The sequence below is a fragment of the Enoplosus armatus genome, chromosome 1 (genome assembly GCF_043641665.1).
Source record: "Enoplosus armatus isolate fEnoArm2 chromosome 1, fEnoArm2.hap1, whole genome shotgun sequence".
In the NCBI taxonomy this organism is placed as follows: Eukaryota; Metazoa; Chordata; class Actinopteri; order Centrarchiformes; family Enoplosidae; genus Enoplosus; species Enoplosus armatus.
This window is the reverse complement of record NC_092180.1, coordinates 8840580-8861401: the sequence shown is the minus strand read 5'-3', so window position 1 is coordinate 8861401 and position 20822 is coordinate 8840580. Positions and strand designations below refer to the sequence as shown.

Below are 20822 nucleotides of genomic sequence, written 5' to 3'. Positions count from 1 at the left end.
TTCTGAAATGTTCAGAAAATTAGTATTTCTGTCACCGAAAAACAGATAAATACTTTTAAACATGTGAATAATTACTCAGACACAACATCGTCCTGTAGGTAGTTATTTGATGGTGCACACTAAAACTATTTCAGGCAGAAAAAAAACTGATTACACTTACGCTTGATACAGGTTGATACACTTTGTTACAGTACAAAATAATATCAAAAAACAACCTTTTGGCTTGACTTTATACAAAACAGTTCCTACATCATGTACTCTCTGGGGAGCACTTTAGCGTTCTGAACAGCACTCAAACTAGACAGTTAATGGCATTATGACATTATTTTAATGTCAACACTTACAGTATTCCAGTCATTGTATGTGTATATCTCGTGTGCGCGCGCGTTTGATAGTGTGACTGTCATAGTACAATCATGTAACCATGTCACTGCTCAAGCTGATCAGCTTGAATGTCTTCCAGCACACGAAGCAGACACAAATAAAAGAGAAATAACTCTTCAGTAACTGATTTTCTACATGTACAGCCTGCGCTGCAGAAAGTGATGAAAGAACCCACCATTTAAATAAAAGTGGTGGTGACCAGTCTGCCAAACTTCAGTGTGTCAGGACATGTATGTAATGAATGACTTCAGGGAACAAAGACGACTTCTCCAACATTTTGAAATGAACACCTTCAACACTTCTCATTCACGTAACTGGGGCACTCCTGTTGTTTAGTATCTGTTATTAATAATGCTCACGACTTCATACATTCACTGGCTTGCATAAACTAAATTTGACAGTCTGTAACAGATGCAGTCATTCAGAAACTTTATTGCATTGATAGAAATGATGCAGCGAGACGTCCACTGCCAGTACCTGAACTAACTTTCCCAATCTTGAGTGCACCAGCGTCCATCCTGAAATTCTGCCCACGGAAAAATATACTTTTAACAGCCGCTCATCCGAAGAGATAAAGCTGCAAAGTCTACAGCGTGTTTGTGTGCGTGTAAAAGTGGCAATTTAGAGGTAAATTAAAAAGTTGATAAATTATGGCCTCCAGTTGTTCATAATAAGGTAAAATGACACTAACAAGAACACAAATCATGCCTATGCTCAGATATCTGATGCCAATTACACTTATGCAAATTATGAATTCATGTACTGCATGTTTTAAATGTTTTAATGTGAAAGTAACCTGTGGTCTGTAAATTTAAAAAATAATGTCTTCAGATCAGGACCGTAGCCAGGATTTTAGAAATACTGAGGTCACAAATCCCGTGATGCACACCTTGCATATTTTATTAATTCAGTTAACCGTTCAATAATACTTTGTTACTTTTTATTTTTCGGTCTAAACGCTCTTTCAAAACCTTCTTTACATTGCTCAGAATAACATTCTATGGATTTATTCATTTGTTTGTTGGCCAAAAAGTAGTCAAATGTAAAAAGCTTGATCCTAAAAATACTGGAATCAGTTCATAAAATGACCATCGTGTGTAGGTTTTTGTTTGTAAACTCCCAGCAGGTTGCTAAAACTTGACCTCAATTTTTTTGAGGACACTGAGATTTACGCTGCACTTCATCCCTGTAGAATAATACGTGTTGCCAGTGAGTGCCTTCATCCTCTATTGTTTGGTCTGTTTCAGCTTCTCGATGTGATGACAGAGTTTGAGCGCCGGGCCCAGCTTCAGTCCCATGTACTTCATAATGACATCACTGCGCAGCAGCATCAGAGCTTTGCCATCAATCTCCTGTAGAGAGATGAGCACGCTGTCAGCAGGGGGGCACATTACAAGCACTTCCTCTCAGAACAACTTGATCAAAATGACAATGAAGGCATTGAACGGTGGAAAATCCAGTCTGATTTTGCTTCAGCATGGAGACAAAAAGCTCAGGGAGACAACTGCACGTTACAGCACAGTGAGTGAAAACCAGTGTAATCTTGTAGCATGTCGACCATTAAACAGCTAAAAGAAGATCACATAAATGAAACACTCACATGTTTCCTGAACAGGTCGACATGCGGGCCGAGAGTTTGGGGATCAGCCTCTTGGACAAACCGTATGACATCATCAACTGACCAGGAAGAAGCGTCGCTCCCTGAACCCTCCTTGCCCTGTTTCACATGGTCTGGGCCTGTTGTTGAGCTAGCTGCTGTAGAGTGCGGGGTTGAGAGAATGGAAAAACAAATCAAACTAATACCATTATCAAGTAATATACCATCTGCTCATGATTTTTTTCATCAGTGTTACAGTTAGTTGTTAACAAAGCCTTGGGTTAAAAATGCCTAAAATGAATGGGGGGGGAAAAGTCTCACGTTTATTAGGAAAAGCTTTTGACCATTGATTTGCTAAACTCACCACTTCAAATGTCCAATCATACTTACTATAGGTATATTACTAGGACTAACCAGCTTCATACAAATACAAGACAAAAGCTGTGTCTTTATTTCTACGTGGATCGCTGCCTTTTTGTCTCAGGCATCTTTAACTTCAGTCTTTTAGCACAATAACCTGTGTGTAGCAATTTTATCATTTTATTATCTTTTTAAAAGTCAACTCATGGAGCTAACTTTAGCTTAATTATCAAGAAAGCTACAGCTGATAAAATCTGCCAGAGACATCAACAGTAACTGTGGGGGGCGGGGCTTAGCAAACAGTCAATGAATGGGTGATGGACTGTAAAGAGAAACAGACTGTTAGGGCATCATTTAAAATAATACAATCTTAGGATACAAACGTAATGTATGTATGAAAATTTTACATTTAATTTTTCATTGTTCAGTGTCCCCTTAAAGGAACTGTCCCTAACAATTAGACCATTTTGTGCTGGTGATTGTCTGTGTATATGTAACCCTACCCTCCACTCGTCTGTGTGCACACATTGGGCCAAGTTCGGTCGGGTTGGAGCTGACACGCCGTATGGGTGGCGGTGTGTGTGTCTGTCCAGGGTAATATGGCCGCTCCTTCTTTGTTGCTCTGTAGTCTGATGCGGTGTGAAGGGAGCGAGTGCCTGCAGCGGCATCCTTTGTGGCGTCGTCATTGGACAGGCCGTTCTCAGTGTGGGACAGTGGTTCTGTTTCAAGAAAGGGCGAGAGGGAGAGACACCGTTTAGACCGTGTGAACACAAATAGAAAAACAGAAAAATGCTGCACTGTACTGGACTATGCACACAGTCATAAAGTAGCTGATTTATGCAGGAAGACTCAGGAGGAGATTTACTCAGAAGGAAATGTCTGAGCTCATGAATGATGGATGATAAAAGGCTTCAAGTAAAAAGCACTTAGAGCACATACCTCTTTAAGGTTGCACAACTCTCTAAACTTGTAAATATTTACTCTTATCTGCATTTAGATCTAAATCTCCATCAAAATACATACAAAATTAAAAGCAGCTGTTCATGAGAAAGTAGGGGAAAATCCTCAAAATCAAATCAAACTCAAAAAAATCTAGAGATCCTAAAAGATCATTTAAAAATTCCTGAATCCACAAGTTTGGTATTTCTCTGTTGAACTGAGAAAACACCAAAGTTCTGTCTTAAAATTCAAAGTTTTAAAATAATTCATATGTTGCAACCTCAGTGGCTAATTTAGCTTTTTTGTGTTTCTAGTCTGAAATGAAAAATCGATCAACTTAAAAGATAAATAAAGGTAGTACACAAGTTTGATTGGCAGGCGTCTCAACCTATCACAGCCAGCCATGATGGTTGCCGCTTACTCTTGCTACCTCAGCTCCCACCAGACTTCCCCTTGTTTATCCAAATTTCCCCAAAAAAACCCCTCCAAAATTCAACGTTAAAGAAGTGGGTGACGTCACAGACACTATAGTATCTATCATCTAGCGTTTTCTACAGTCTATGTGACAGTAATTTACAATGGATTTATGGATTTTAGTCCATTAATCTAATCTTCCCCCTTTTTAATATTTTTGCTCTTCCCTTCTTCCCATTACTCCAGCCAAACATTTGCCCACCTGACTTGGTCCTGTTGTAGAAGCGTGTGTTGTTGCTGTAGGAGCTGAACGGCTGCGAGCTGAACAGACTGTCACTCTCCAGATGTTGGCACATGTTCTCCAGGAACCGCAGCACAGACGACGTACTGGAGGCGGAGGGCAGCTTCACATAGCGGATACCATGCTCTGACCGCACTGGGGGGTACAACACAAACAACATTAGTCTGTGTGCTGTATGTACACACACACACACACACACACTGTATACATTCACAGCTAAAGAAAAACAGCAGATGGTTAAGGGTTAGGACCCTCCCTTTATAAGCACAAACCCACATTTTTAACCCCTTTCCGCACTGCACTACACCCTCCCACCCAAGCCAAGCCTGCACAAATCCATTAAAACCCCCCCTCCTTGCTCCAACCTCACCCATAGCCTTCCCAATCCGGCCCCCCAAGGGAGACCCAATCCCAGCATCCCAAACCAGGTTAGACGCACATGTCATTTCTGATTACAGACACAGCGCTCACATCAGCTGCTGCCACAGGCACTGTCTTTTATTCCTCTTCACACACACACACACACACACACATTCATGACCCATGAGTGTGTGATTAAACCAATTTCACCTGGGTGATTGCCTATCCAGACTTTAATGGCGTTAGGAATACATTAGAATTTATCTAGCGAGAAGTGACTTTTAAAGGAAAAGTTCAACATTTTGGGAAATACACTCATTCGCTTGCTTGTGAGAGTTAGAAGAGAAGATTGACTCTCATATCTGCACGGCAAATATGAAGCTACTGCCAGCAGTTGGTTAGCTTAGCATAATGACTATAAACAGTAGGAAACAGCTAGCCTGGCTCTCCAAACAGAACAAAGCTGCTCAAATGTGATGATTTGCTACTTTTATATCATTTCATATTGACTAAATTTGGGCTTTTGCACTGTTAGTCGCAATTTGAAGACGTCACCTTGTTTGCTAACAGTTTCTTTTGGGGGAATATCCTGCGGTGTTCACTGCATTTACCTCTGATGACCTCTCCTCCTGTGTGCGACTGGCTCTGTAGGAACGACAGCAGCACGGAAGGCTGGTACGTACAGTCCACGCAGGCCTGAACAGCCTGCTGAAGCACTGCGTTGACTGGAGCCGGACCAAAATGGTCTGGGAGCTGCTGTACTAGTTTTCGGTCAAGATGTGGGCCATAGTCACCGTGCTTGTTCACATAGACACACACTGGAATGACACAAAAAGAGGGTAAACACTGGCGAACCAACCTAAACTTTTTTTGCATTCTTTCTGTTGAATGCACCACAGAGTTGCTGACCACATACACATGAGTACACATTCAGGACTCAGACTCTGTTGTATCTGTTATCCAATTTACCTGTGCAAACTACACTGGAACCGTTGCTATGGTTGTTGTCTGCTGAGATGTGGCTGGAGCTCAGTCTGGTCTCTGGAGGCGGAGCTGGAACTGCTGGTGCCCCCAGGGATTGCACCACCCGAGGCTTCCTCTGGATCAAAAAACAAAAAACCCTCTCTCATTAACTCTCTGTAACCTACAAAGGCTGTTAATGATTTATTAAAGGAGAGTTTTAACTCTTTCACTGCTACACATGAACTGCACTGCAGCACATAGGACAACTTTTTGAAGCAAAGCTGTTTTCCTCATTTATCGTGAATAAACATCCACAAAAACCTCAAACCCTCAAACGGTCCACCTCTGACCTCGTCTCCACTTTTTCAAAATCATGTCTGCCACAATACACGAAACATAAAATGGCACTGTCACTGGACCGCAGCATAACAGATTACAACTCTTGTGACATCTCACCTTGCTCCTAGGCTTGGGCCCTCTCTTCTTGTGTGGTCTGGGCGCCAGTTGAGCCTCAGAGCCTGTTCTGGCAGGACTCTGTGATGCTCCATTTAATGCGGCTGCCGCTGCAGCCTCGGCCGCTGCCTTCAACAAAGCAATAGTCTGGGATTTGGGACGACGACCTCGGACACCCTTGCGCACAGGGAGGGGTGGCAAGGGGTTGGGCAGTCGGTATGAGGTCTGCATGGAGGAGGAGGAGATGGAAGAGGAGCGACGTGTTGTGAGGGAGGCTGAGGTGGAAGAAACAGGAACGAGGAGTGCACCAGGGAGGGTAACTGGAAGGAGAAAAATATTGTTGTTATTCTTCTTCTTTCGTCTATTCTTCTATTTGGACATTAAAAGTGTGATATATATATTTTACAGTAAAGTAATTCTAAATCCGCAGCGCAAAATGTCATCTTACAAGCACACACACACACAAAACATCTTAATTAGATTTGCCCTCTGTCCACACAGACGTGCAGAGAATCAACTGCTGTAGGTCCTTGGCTTGCATTATTAGTTCACAGTTCAACACACAGTGAGGACAGCATTCATAGTGTTTGCCCAGTTTTTCCAAAAATGTAGAAGAAATTTGAGAAGAAAGACAGAGCGGAAAATGAATAAGTGAGTGGTCCTGCAGAGGAGATTTGTTTAGATTTTTCAGAGTCCTCTGAGATTGGCAGGTCCTTTGTGTTAAGGCCCTCCCTCTGCTGAAATCAGAGTCAGAAGCCACGAGCCCCCAGAGACCTGCCCGCTCGACGATTCCTCAAACCTTCTGCTTCCAGCAACACAACTAAAACAGTTATTATGGTGATAGGATTTAAACTCTTTTGCATATACAGCACTAGATATTGGATTCTTGTGGCTGATGTCAATTGGGAGTTTTAAAAATCTGATAACAATATATTAGCTAATATTCGTTTTTTAACATAAACACATTTTGACATGTTTGAATTTGGTTATTAAAGGAGTTGTAATAATAATAAAAAGTATAACATTTTTATCAGTAAACTTTACTGGAAAAATAATAAGTAAGAACTATAATAAATGAAGTAGTGTGTTGCTTTAATTCATCCCTTAGTAGTAGTAAGTAGTAAGTAAGTGATGAAAGCAAAAGCAAAGCTTTTTCCAACTATTTATGTCAAGAGATTGGACTCATTCAAAAACGCCTTTTCAAAACTTTGTTCAGACATTTCTTATTACTTGTCAAGCCAACATATGTTTTGCATGAAAACTTCCCAGGGTGAATGAATTATTTTCATAGGCACTGCATCTGTGATACGCTACAATCAGTTGATGAAATCAGCCTGGATGGTATATTAGTCAGACTCTATACAGTACAGAGTTAAAATCCAGCATCCTGGAACATCCTGGTGGCCTCTGGGTTTTGGGACGCTGAATGTCTAATCATAATGTCCCCGGTTCAAGTCCAACTGGAGACCTTTCCTTTATTCCTGCTCGTGTTCACTATCGAAATAAAAGACAAAATGCCCCAGAAAATACTTTTTAAAAAACTAGCAACCTGCTCGAAGGTACTATATGGATCACAGACACCCTCCAACTTACAGTCTTTGCTCAGAAAATAAATATTATTCCAAAATACCAATTAGCTTAGAGGTTAAGTTAGAAAGAAAGTGAGGGGGGAAACGGCAATAGCCATTGTTAGGAAAAAAGAAAAAACACAAAGCAGCGGCACCACCACCCCTTTCTGTCTTCATTAGGCATGACTGAGCGTGACTCTGTGATAAGATCTCATAATCATCATAGAGGATGTGTGAAAGAAAGAGAGCAGGAATGAGAGAGAGAGAGAGCGAGAGAGAGAAAGAAGGAAAGGGAGGAAAAGAGAAAGATAACCATCTCCTGTTTCAATACAAACATATTGCTTGGTGAGAGCAGGGGCCTGAGAGTGCATGCTGAACCTCTCAAGGGGCCACAGCTTTCATTAGAGCCTCCTTGACTGAGGCGATATAGAGAGACTATGGAAGGTTTACAGTATTCTCTGAGGGGCCAGCCGGGGCACCCTGAAAGCTGCTTAATTGGGAAATGAGTGAAAGTGGGCGTAGAATAGAGCAGTGTTTTGTTTCAGAGGGCGAGGGCTCACTCGCTCACCAGGAGCGGTCACACAAAGCGTGCTCACAGAGGGACGGCGATACCAACCTGCACGCACAGTGGCACGCTGAGCTAGAAGCCATAAGCCCTACAAAGGCAGATCAAAACTTGTTTGCAGGGTACCAGTCAGTATCAGCGGGTTTTAATTCACCATAGGAAATGTGAGTTGGGGGCCTTCTCTGATCTTTACCTGTCATAAAATAAAGAAAATCTAATCCATTCAGGTTATGTGACAGCCAACGAAGCAACATGTACCATTTCCACACGGGTGATTAATGTCATATTCTCCTGTATTTTAGTTTATCATCACATTTATTCAAAAAAGACTCTGCACTACTACAACTTTAAAAGAAAATCTGCCTATTAATGCATTTCATCCCACACGGTCTGACAGTATCATATATATTCTGTATCTGCTTGTTCCAGCTCAATATGATGTTTAAACTGAGTGAAATATTCAAACCCAAGACTCTGGGCTTTTTATGGCTGCACCATTTCATCAAATGGATATATTCAGCATCATTTTATACACTATTTCCAAAAAACACAGACATATTTGGTGTCTGTGGAAAGTTTCTCTACTTGAATTTAAATTAAAAACCGTCTCTTTGAACACTGTTTGGCTGCACAGACTTAATGACTGTGCCACAATTCGGAGGCTGCTTGTAAAAAGGTTAAAAGAACCAAACCAGGTGTGTTTGCAATTTCAGGTCCTTAACCACAAGTCATGTATATTTTACACATTTGCTGATGTTGTTAAATGGACGATTAGTGCTGCAACTAACTAACACCGCCATTATCGATTCATCTGCCTTTTACTTTCTCGATTCATTGTTGGGCCAATAAAATGCTAGAAAACTGCATATCACAATTTCCTATAGCTCAATGTTTCTTCTTTCAGCTGGCTTTTTTCCCCAACTAACAGTCAAAAAAGTATTCAATTAAAAACAGAGGAAAGCAGCAAATCTTCACATTTAAGAAGCTGGAGCCAGCAAGTATCGATAAACAAACAAATGATTAATTGGCACAATTGTTGCAAATTAATTTTCAATTGACTCATCAATGGTGTCAGCTCTATATGCTGTACAGTTCTAGATTTTTATATTTAAATATTTTTCTTCCTGTTCCTGGCAACCATTGGTTTCCATTAATTTCTGGTAGAGCGGATGAATGCAAATTTCTAACACAAGCAGCATGGTTTGCACAATGACTCAATGTGACGTAAAATGTGATTTGTACTAAATTGGCTAAAATATGCAAAACCATTACAGTAAACAAATATAGTATGATATTGTGCAAAACTTAATCTGCATTATTCAGATGAACTACGAACAAAAAATTAATTATTAGCCCTCACAAAAAAGAGCTCAGAAACCTGAGCAAGGCGTCCCTAGCATGCACGCGGTGCAACAGCAGAGACATATGGTACTGATCATGACTATATAATTCAGACTCGACCGTTGACCTGTGTAAGCCACAGCCCGAGGAAACGCGCGCACGTGCGAGTGTACGTGAGTGTTCGTGCACGCATGAGAACGAGGTCGCTGAGAAGTGTGTCTGCTGTCTGGGGGGTGGGGGGAGGGGCTCCACAGAGTTGCATCTCATCTAATTACAACCCTCCAACACCCCCCCACCCACCCACCCTCACATGCCAAGCACCCTCACAGCAAACAGTCCATTCAGCCACACACACACACACACACACACACACACACAGGCTGTTCTTTAGTGTGACTCAAAAGCCGTATGAAACTCATGAACTGCAGATTGTGTGACTGTGTGCAGATAGCAGAGAGGGGAAGTAACTTAAATAGCTTTGGGGTACAAACTATAAACACAACAATGGTTCCCTGCACAAAGTGGAAAAAGAAAGAAAATCACTATTGTCCAACTGTGACTTGTGTGGATGTTCACATTTGAACTGATCGCATAACTTCACCAAATAAAAAAGACGATGTGCTTAAAATCAGTTAACTGCAAATATTTGATATTCACTAATCCTCGCCTGAGCCTTACGCAAACTAAGTCCTGATGCTTTACACACACACACACACACACAAAAAAAAACACATGATCAAAAACACATGGAGCTCCAAATTTAATTATAGCCAACAATACTGTTAAATCAGCAGACTTTGAATCTGTTTCTAGGCCTCTAGTCTCTTACAGTGAATCTGAGTGAATGCAAGTCACTCCAAAAGTCTTAATGCTAAACAAAGAAAACAGTGTGACAGAGCAGCTTTAATAATGTTTTCCAGAGCAGAAGGCTGCTACACTTGTGAGACGACAACTTTCATGTAAACAGCAGATTGAGCTTTTTCTTCCCTTTTTTATGTTTTACTAAGACGATAACATGAGGCCAATATGAGTAAATAATCTAAGCTATTCACACAGACAGAATTATCAAATCTAAACAAGAAAAAATCTCCAAGACACCACTGCTACTTCCTGAATTGAGCTGATCACTGACTGTATTCATTTGAATGTGAATGCATTTGTTGATTTGGTACATTTAAGGGAAGTTTGCATGGAAATATATCTCTCATGTTATAAAAAAGGGAACATAGATACTTCAACAGAGAATACAGTCTGTTCGTGTTATTGCAACATTAATGTGGCTGCACTTCACTTCAACATACTGTATCTGATAGACCCGATCATAAAACATCCTTTAAAACACACTCCTATAACAAATAAAATGAGTAATATAAACTGTGAGAGTGAAGTTTTTTTTTTCTTTCATTTATGGAAAAAAAAAGAACAAAAAGAAACGACTTGGCAAACATATCAAACTCACCAGGAAATCCCCAACAAGAAAGCAGAACTTCACTGCTACAGTTGTGGCTTTCGTAGTAGTAGCAGAAGTAGTGATAGCAGTAGTGGAGGTCAGCGGTAGTGATAATAGTAGTAGTCGTAGTAGTAATGTCCGTAACAATACTGGTCACTCAGTACAGTTGCTTCCTGGTTGTATCTTTGAAAGAACTCTTTCTCTTTCAGCTGGTGTTGATTTGTTTCCCTCTCTTTCTAACTTCCTTTAAAATACTCTCCCTCATCTGTACTTCATTGTCTGTTTTCTGTCTCTCTATCAGCTGCTTTCTCAGTTGTCTCTCGCCTCTCTTTTCTCCCGGCAGTAGTCCACAACAAAGCCCACGCTGCTGCTGCTGCTGCTGCTTCTGCTGCTGGTTGAAGCCACTGCAAAGCTTCCCTCCCAATGAATGAATGGGAGGAGGGGGGTGTTAGATTTGCATAGGGGCTGCGGGAGGGGTAGAGTGAGGGAAGGAAGAGTGGTTAGGTGGGTGTGTTGGGTGGTAGTGAGGGAGGGGGGAGTTGAGCCCTTTATTCATGTTATCTGTAGGCTATATCGACAGTCTACATCAGTCACCTGCTTCTCAGCGAGCTTCTGGGGGAGGGGGAAATGACGAGGGAGAGAGGGGTTAACGGTGGGGCTCCAGGAGCGGATGGGGGATGGGGTGAGGGGTGGAGGGGGTATAAGGTTAAACTGGATCAGAAGAGTCCTGATTGAAACGGGTGAAAAGGGGCAAACTCCTGGAGTTGGTGCACACATAAGCAAGCTTTCCCTCATCATACACACACACACAAGCTCTCACGGCCCAGAAGGAGGTGCCCCCTCAGTGTAACCCTAGCCTATTCAGACATTCCCTGATGAAAGACGGCCAGGTCCAGCGTCAGGAAACAGTCACACAGTCGGATATCACCCCGGCTCCGGAACAATGCGGTCAGAGGAAGCCTGCATGGGAAAAGTCCCTTCAGTCAGAGACATCTCAATCTGCTCCCAAACGGAAAAACGGGAGCACAAATGTCACAGGACGCTCACAGAGAATTTGATCTACGAGTCCACGAGGGGCAAATCGCACGGATGGTTGATGATTTCAAATCAGAAAAAGAGTTGGAACGTTACACTAAAAGGAAGCAATAAATGTAAAAATAATTGTTTCTAGTATTTTTAATACTAATATCTTGGTAGAATTAGTCAAAACACCTTACTAAACCTTGTTTCTGTTTGCATTAATTAAGTATTTAGAAAATCAAATGCATGTCTATGGTAATTCGGTCCAAATATAGCATATGAGACACACAAAAAAGGAATATTATCTTGCCTTAACTAGACAAAAACAACTGCCATGTGTCTGTATCTGCTAAAATATGGACATGCTGTATTCTTCATGCATTATTCAGAAAGCCCTATTCTGTATTCTGACCCAATTTAATACCAACAAGCAAAGACAAAGACAGATCACCCAAAATGTAAAAGAAAAAACAATTTTGCATGGTGATGAACATTTACTGTACAGAAAGGAAAATAATTACACACCAAATCTTGGCATGTTCTGTAGCTTCTTACAAAAATGTGTAGCAGGGTCGCAACAGGACAACTTTGATGAAAGCTAATTAGACATCTTAAATGTAGAAGTAATTGCAGAGTCTCTCACTCCTTCTCTCACATGTACGGCTAATTATCAGCTCATTAACACCTCAACTGAGCTCTACTTATTCACTTACTCGCATACGAACATAGCTGTCTGGTGATTTACATGATCCTTTCTTCCTGTCTTTTTTTCCCTCCACATTTCACTCACACACAATGGGTAGGCTGGTTTCACAGAGATAGACTTTGACTATGGCTTTGATCTATCTAATGGTCAGGCTTCAGATGGACATCTAAATTCATCTGTCGCACAAAGCTGTGTAGCTCTGGACTTCCTGAAGTAGAACTAAGTTGCCATGGATTCTGGGTAAATCAAAACTTTTTTTCTGACTGAGTGACCGCGTCAAACCGCCCAACGCCGTTCATCCCAACAAGAAGATTTTTCTCTTCTGGAGGTATTGAACAGGTACATAGACGTTTTACTGAGAAAATTCAGCAAAAAAACTTCCAGTTGTATAAAATCTCACCTTAAACCACAAATTATGAGCCATGTTTTCCCACTGGCCAGCAGGTGAGCATGGAAATATGAGTGTGATGGGAAAGGGTGGCTAATTTTTTAGGCATAAAATAAGCCACGACTAATCTAGGAGCAAAATAAAGACTGGCCTAATGCTACAGACCAGTATAAAATGGCCACTGTCGAGCTCAGAAGTATCAGTATTTTGTCTGCAGTCTGGTGTGGAGCTATATCTGAAGCAGACATTGACGTCTGTCTGGTGTATCAATACATAAACACTGGATGGAGGCGGCAAACGGGCCTCACCGCCCAGAGGACTAAGAGCATGCTCTGACAGACATGTAACCATTGTCATCCATCAACAAAGTGAAGGAAACTCAAACAAACACACACAAGCACACACACACACACACACACACACACACACACTTGCCATTAATCACAAAGGTTGTTGGTCTGGGTTATTCAAAGACACGTCTCCTGACCAGTGGGCACCAACAACAGGGTAAAGGGGAGGAAAATGCTGGATGGGAGCTAATGTAACGTAACAGCAAACGTAATGATTGATATTTATTACACCTGCTAAGACCCCAATTTCAGAATCAACAGACTCCCTCCAGCGCTATTCGTCAAAGTGATTTTGATGGATGACAAATGTCTAAATATCTGCCAAAGAAACTAAACAGCTAAACCTTGAACACTGAGCTCCAGCGTTAGCGCAAATCACATGGTGACATACTCCCGTAACCGCTGAGCGTAATTACCATATAATTACACCCTGATTGATAATTAATAGTTCAGTGCTGCCTTCACACTTTAATAATATCAACCAAAGCTCTAATTTGCACAGACACATACAGGGAATGTTTAGTCTGAGTGAGGTTCAGGGGTCCATGGAAAATATTAGGAGTGTATAAAAACACACAGAAGGAAATGTTTTTGTTTTCTGAAGGGATCTCAGACAAATTTGCACATTTGATAAATATTAAAGCACTTTTGGAAGGACTTTTAAATATTTTTAAACCACGTCATTTAGGATGATGGCAGCGCGGCACGTCTTCTGTCTGTGCCAGCGTAGCTTGTGTTGGAAATTTTACTCTTAAACATTGTATTTTCCCATCCGTCTTCCGTTGCCTGCTTTTCTATTATTTTGTCTCAATGGGGCTGAAAGATGATTAAAAATAAAAAATAATATACATGTTTCCAAACTTGGTCAAAAAAGGACAGGTTTCTACAAAACTATACTAAGTATTTTGTTTTGTTGTTTTTATGTTTCTTTGAAATAAAGACCAACTACGAGGGTAAGATAGGCTCCTCTTTAAAGACAATAATGAATAATGTGTTGTTAACAATCTCTTGACAAAATGGTAATTTAAATGTGAAAAAACAAACAAAACTTTTTTGAAAATGGTTGTTTTGTTTCAGACTGTTTTTCACTTACAACTATTACAGTTACAACCTCTCTATTAGCTGCTTGTCCAAAAAGAAAAGGAAAGATGCAAATTAATTGCGAACGTCTCTGATTACCTCTGAAGACCTTAAAATAAACATAGCTGAAAAATGAATATGAAGATTTAAACCTATCATTAGATTAATTTCGACATTTTTGGTGGCGCTTTCCCTCTGTGGTCCTTATCTAGACAGACTGCTTTCCCGTCCACATTTAGCTACACTCAAAGAAATATAAAATATATTTTACAATGAATAAACACTAAGAAATTTAAATTCTAAATATACTAAACTATTAAAACCACACTTCCACCACAGTAGGTCACATTTGACATACTTAATATCTTCCAAAAAAACCAAAACATTTTGGATGCAAAACAAGACAAATACGATGTACAAAAGAAGACTGAGGCAGCTCAGTTAAATCAGATGACATGTGCAAACACAACGCTATTCAGAGGACTATAACCTGAAATGTGTTGTTTCTGGGCATACACGACTAAATCTGTACCTCTGTGGGAAAATCAGTGATTGTTGTTTTGCTCTGACTGCCAAGCTGCTTTGTCACATCTTTCAAAAAGGGCAACATGGAGCCAAAAACAGCCCCAACAATCACACATTTAAAACAACAGCCCGTGGTTATGTAAAGCAGTGGATTAATATACGAGAAAAAGATCAGACACTGGAATCTATTCAAGCTCGCTGAATCTTCAGGGAACTCTGCAGACTCAATGTGGAGGTCAGAGCCGAGGGTCACAACCCCACCAACAAAGACGGAGACCTCAACACAGTGAGTTTAAAAACACACAATGAAATTCTGACTTCAACGTTCACAAACTGACTCGGTTATTCCACATTTCTACTACATTTTTAACAAACTTGTTTCAGTGGAAACCAACAGAACAAACTTATCGAAATGTCTAAAAAGCTTCCTGTATGTTGCTCCGTGCAGACTTAGTCTACGACATTACTGCTTGATACTCACTGAAATAATTACTGTATAATTACCTGCAACATGTCACACAATGGTACTATCTTCAAGTATTCATCCTATTCTAAGAATAAAGGAACTAACACTTTACAACCCAATCACACCACCACCACCCATTATGATATTATTTCATGATACTTTTGATAATTACCTCATAATTATTCGGCAATTAATGTACTCAAAAAGAACTAAAAATCTTCCATGCTCTCAGAATGCTTTAAATGTTTTTCATAGTTTTTGCTTCACTGATATATTATCTTATATCAATAATTAGTTAATAATTAGTATTCTGCTCATCATACTACTGTTGTCTGATAAAGAAGGATAACTTATCATGATTTATCACTTACCTACTTTTTCCATAATTCTGGAGGAATTTAATTTTTAATATTCTTCTACCAAACGACACACATTTCTTCTTTTCTGCAGCTGCTACAGTCAGTGGTGGCAAAGTACATTTACTCAAGTACTGTACTAAAGTCCAATTCTGAGGTACTTTACTTGAGTACATCCATATTTCACTTTATACTTTTTAAACATTTTGGAGGGAAGCATTGTACTTTTTACTTCACTATATATATATTTTTTCTTTCTTCATACAAACTAATAATTAAGTGGTAATCAATTAGTTATTTATTCATACAAAACTATAATCAAAAATAAATCAAATATGATGTATTAATTTAGCTTAATCTACCGAGCAGTATATAAAGTATTTTAAATGAGCTAACCCGGGCACATTTACATCGATGTTGTGCATTGTAATAAATAATGTGTACATTAATTCATCAATAGTTATAATCCAACAATATAATATATATAATTCTGAAATGGGTCATTCCGCATGATGAATACTTTTGGTACTTAAAGCATATTTGGATACTAAAACGTATATACTTTTACTTCAGTGACATTCAATCAAACGAGAGCAAAGGAGCAAATTCTGATTAAGTGTTTGAGACACACTGTGATACAGATTGAAGAAGATCTGAACAAGGCCTCTCTGTTTCGATAACGGCTCGAGTCTGCGGCCGGCAGAAATACGACACCCAGTATCAGGGATGATTAGAACAACCAAGATGATTATTTGATTCTTAAACGTTGTTTCACTCTAAAGTCAACTCCACAAATATGCTGAGATGTCCGTTACAGAGTTTTTTTACATACGTTTTTGGCTTAACTCCGTTCACAGCCTGTAATAATGAAGCAGAGGCATCAGAATTTGTGATCTGCTGCTCTCTTGTGGTTAAAAGTGGATACTGTTGTTTAAAGATCTGAGCTACAGCACTTGTCCACCATCAAGTCGAGAACAACAAAATAAGTGTAACTAGTTTACTATTGACCTGAATGTCAAACATGAGCGTCTTCTGACTGTCAGGATGACAACCATAAAGCTATCTGTGGGATTAAACAACCTGATTCAGTCTCCATCCATAAGCACTGGAGCAGTAATGTCTTCTTCTAATCAACAATATATATTCAACATAATCATTTCAGCTAATTAAACCATTAATTAGACACACGTGTGCTATAAATATATAAAAATGAAATCTTCTCAAGGATTTTGGAATTATAGCTTGAAGAAAATAATTTTATGTTTATTTGGATGCAAATGTATTCATCACGGTGATCCAAAATATAATCATGTGCTGTTCTTTATGGTGTAAACCTGTGGTATGAATGCAAGTTCTGTCATCTACTGTTCTTGAGACGCAAAATTGCTAAAAATATCTGAAATTTACAATTTCCAGATTGCACATTCCACACAACATACGACAATAATAAAATAATCAAAGCAGCACTTACAGAAGTTTCCAGGCGGCTGCAAGCTGTGTTTCGTCAGGTTACACCAGCCGACGGGGAAGATGTCTCTGGAGTCGAAGGGGCACCAATAGTCGAAGGCGCCTCGCCAGCCGTCAAACATGACAAAGATCTCCTGACCTCTGACCTCTCCCACTGTGGCGGGACAAATCAGGTAGGGGTTCTTCCTGTCCACCGCCTCCAGCTTCATGCCAGGCTGGAAGTAGTTTTTAGCAGGGCTGGCTGGTTCCTAAACATACACATAAACACATACGTACACATACAACAAGCAAATTAACACTGTTCATTCACAGCATCTCTGATTTAAAGTCAAACAAATAACTATGCAAAAGTTAACCAAGTATATCAGGTCAATTATATGCCAAAACACACATTTCATATATTGACCAAAATGTTGATCAAGGATAAATAAAACACTGTTTTCTCCACTTTTTGCTACTATCAATACTTTATGTATTTACTTGCATGCTGCTGTGTTTGATCCATAATGAGCGGCTCCCCCCTGTGTCTGTCCTGGTAATAATGACTAAACTATAACATTTTGTGTCTTTAAATCAATATTTATTGTTGTATTGATTATGATCCCAGTATTTAGCTTCTTCCAGTTGTCGTTACCTTTTTAAAAGCAGAGGCAGGGGCCATCTCTGCTCCACTCAGCGTCCGCAGGAGGAACATGGGCCACGAAGAGGCATTCATCCTGAAACCTGAACACAACACAACTTCAGATTTATCAAAATGGAGACAGGGATGGGCAATATGAGGGAATATATTGTGTGACGATACAAAGATTTTACCATACTGTTTATTCTGAAGTACCTGTCCCTTTCATTTTTCTGGATACATTAGGCCATTGTGGGCAAATTTGCAAATCAATGAGAAGGACCTCCTTATATCAATACCGGATTTGTATGATTTCTGCAACAGTGTGATAAAGTACTTTGATTTGTTTGGCATTTGTTGAGTACTCTTCTTACAATATGGTCAACTGTTTCTCCAAACTGGGAAATCAGCCGTCAGTGAGCACAACACCAGACCTCTTTGGATCACTGTCCAAATCAGAGATGCAATATGTGGATTTAGCAGTTTTTTTACTATAAAAGATACACGTTGCCAGTTTTAGTGTTATATTTGCTCATTTTCATGGTTTCCTGAAGTGTTGGTGTATGTTTTAATGTAGAATTCATGAACTTTTCTACAAGAGGGGAATGTTCTGTGTCTTAACAGGAAGTTGAGCACATGTTTTTTCTTTACTTTGCTTTACTTTCACTTCTCGTTCTGGACTTTTCCCATGAAGGCACAGAAAGCTTTTATACAAGAATGCTTTGTCGCTTTACAATTGCAGGCAGGTTTCACTGTTGCCGTGTCTGACACCTTGCAATAAAGTGCTGAAAGACAGTCCTGAGAAGTGTGGTATTTAAATATTTCACTTCACAAACAAACTCACATCATGTAGAAATAGACGAACATCTTTCCAGTTGAAAGACACTCACCCAGCGGTGGCTGCAGCATGTCTCCGTCCCTCTCACAGGTTCCTATTGGTTGGATTTCTAACGAGTCGACGAGCCTCCAGAAGTCGTTGGTGTTGTCGCTACCATCCAGACGCAGCCGTAGGCGAGTACCCATCATGCCCATCACCGTTGCAATGCAAACAGAGTTAGAGTTGCGAGGGTCCCGTGCCTCAAGTTTCATACCAGCTTTAAAGTCATTGGAGGGGGGGACTCTGGACTGCAGGGGGACACACGGGGACCTTCAGTCACTGTCAGGACACTTTGCACACCATTTGTTTGGGACTATTTTCAGCCATGGATTTGCAGCATCAGCTTATTTTACTTAATTTAATGATGCTCATGTTCATCGTAATGAAGAAACATGTCACTCAGTGCAACAGTGTGGCTCATTGATATGTTTTTAATAGTTGTAGACAACAATGGAGCTCTATAGCACAGAGGAATAAGATGTATCAGGCTTTGGCTCCTCAGACAACACTTGTTAGTTGGATCCATTAGTTGTTGCTTTTGGTCTTTGTCGACAATAAGGAAATAGAGAATGTGACCAGACTTTTAAACCATATCTTTAACTGAGCAAAACCTATTTACAAAACATCAAAGAACATGTTGAGCCATGGCAGACTGTATTTAACAATATTATAATACAAGGACACATTTAAGGAAACAATATAAGGGAAATTAAACCTGTTTGAAGCATGTAGGCGACGCTGCAGTGGAGGACGTTTCTCTCAGATACTCTTCCCAACTGAACGGTTCTAGCAACAAAAACAGCAGACAAAAACTACTGATTACTGAAAGATTGTTGGTAAAGTGACATCCATAAATTACAAGTATTAAAATGTATAACAGCGAATGAAACCAAAGAAACGGGGGCTGAGTTCACAAAACATTTTTCAGGAGGAATAAAACTGCTGAAGTGCTATTTTCAAACCTGCAATAATTTTGATGATTTTTTTGGCCACTTGGGGGCAGCAGAAACTTGTTGAGAACCCAGCATATGAAGACATATGACCTTTTTTTGACCGTTGATATGGTGAAGTGCAACATTAGCATTCATTTTGAGACATGTTATGGCCACTTGGCAAATGTAAGCCCAACATTCACTCTCTTTTACCACCAACTCCTGAGGGAAATATCTGGCTCTTTAGCCGCTAAATGCTGCACTATGTTCACTGGCTAGTCGTTAACTGTGTCTGTCTGCTGTTTGGTGCTGAGCAGGTAGTGAACAGTTGGGTTTTAGAGCTTTTTTGTTGAAAACAGCTTCCTTGTGCAGCTGAAAACGACGATGAGATGACTATGAGAGCACTGAGAGCTGACTATAAAGCTCCACAAAGCTGAGGGGAGCTTCAGATTCAGGTGATAACTCATAAATATCATAAATATAGCAGACCTAAATACATAGTTTGGATGTAAAATGGATTGAAGCTGGAGAGAAAAATTACCATTTTATGCTTGTTTATGCCTCAGTTCCTAAATCTGCACAGTTTAGAAGAAATATGCCATTAAATGTTTGTAAGAGATGAGGGTGATCTTGGTCAAATTTGGGTGAAGTGCTCATCAGAAACTTGTTTAAAACCTTCTGAAGTGGCTGAATCAAAAAAAGCTATTAACTCAGAAAGTTTTAGATTAGTCGGTTAATGAAAGGATCAACAGTGAAGATGAACAAGCCAGAGATCAGACCATTCGATTTGTCGAGGGCGGAGCCTGCTGTGATGCTGCTTCGTCTCTCCTTCTCCTCTTTTTGATCTGAAATCAAAAGATGATTGAACTGCGCATCAGGATTTGGGAGCCTCTGATACTGACATCTGAGAATCAGTCAAAGTACAACAGTGACAGGACAACCAGAAATAAAACAGCTTTGTGGAGGCCTACCTTTATGTGGCGTTCGGCCCATGATGACCAAAGTTTAACGTGCTGCTGCAGAGGAGGTGAAGTCAGACAGTCTTTTACCTACACAGACACTGGAGAGGAGACAGAAACAGTCCAAAACCTTCATCCAGGCTTCATCCTATTCAAAAAAGACCAGAATGCAAACATACATTTTGGGATCATTTTGAAATTACTCTTCGATACAGATCCACATCCGAATTAAGAGATTATAAATTTACATGCAAAATTCATTCCACTTTTTCCCTCTTAGAACAAGAAAGTGCTCATATCTTTACACTGGCTTCTTGTTTGTCAAAGAACTGATTCATATTTTTTATGTCTTATATAAAACACTTTGAATTGTGTTGTTGAA

The 20822-nt window shown here is 40.0% G+C and overlaps 1 protein-coding gene across 1 annotated transcript; it reads right to left on the bottom strand.

Moving 5' to 3' along the window:
- Nucleotides 1–1610: 1610 nt before the first annotated feature.
- scml2 (Scm polycomb group protein like 2) lies at nucleotides 1611–20535 on the bottom strand. Its single transcript, XM_070904364.1, has 13 exons — nucleotides 20453–20535; nucleotides 20261–20326; nucleotides 19265–19335; nucleotides 18563–18797; nucleotides 17688–17776; nucleotides 17058–17301; nucleotides 5775–6091; nucleotides 5325–5454; nucleotides 4967–5173; nucleotides 3957–4130; nucleotides 2845–3060; nucleotides 1985–2139; nucleotides 1611–1736 (listed from the first exon to the last, which is right to left on the bottom strand). The coding sequence occupies exons 1-13, from the start codon at nucleotides 20472–20474 to the stop codon at nucleotides 1611–1613; spliced, it is 2052 nt and encodes a 683-aa protein (XP_070760465.1). The 5' UTR covers nucleotides 20475–20535.
- Nucleotides 20536–20822: the final 287 nt, after the last annotated feature.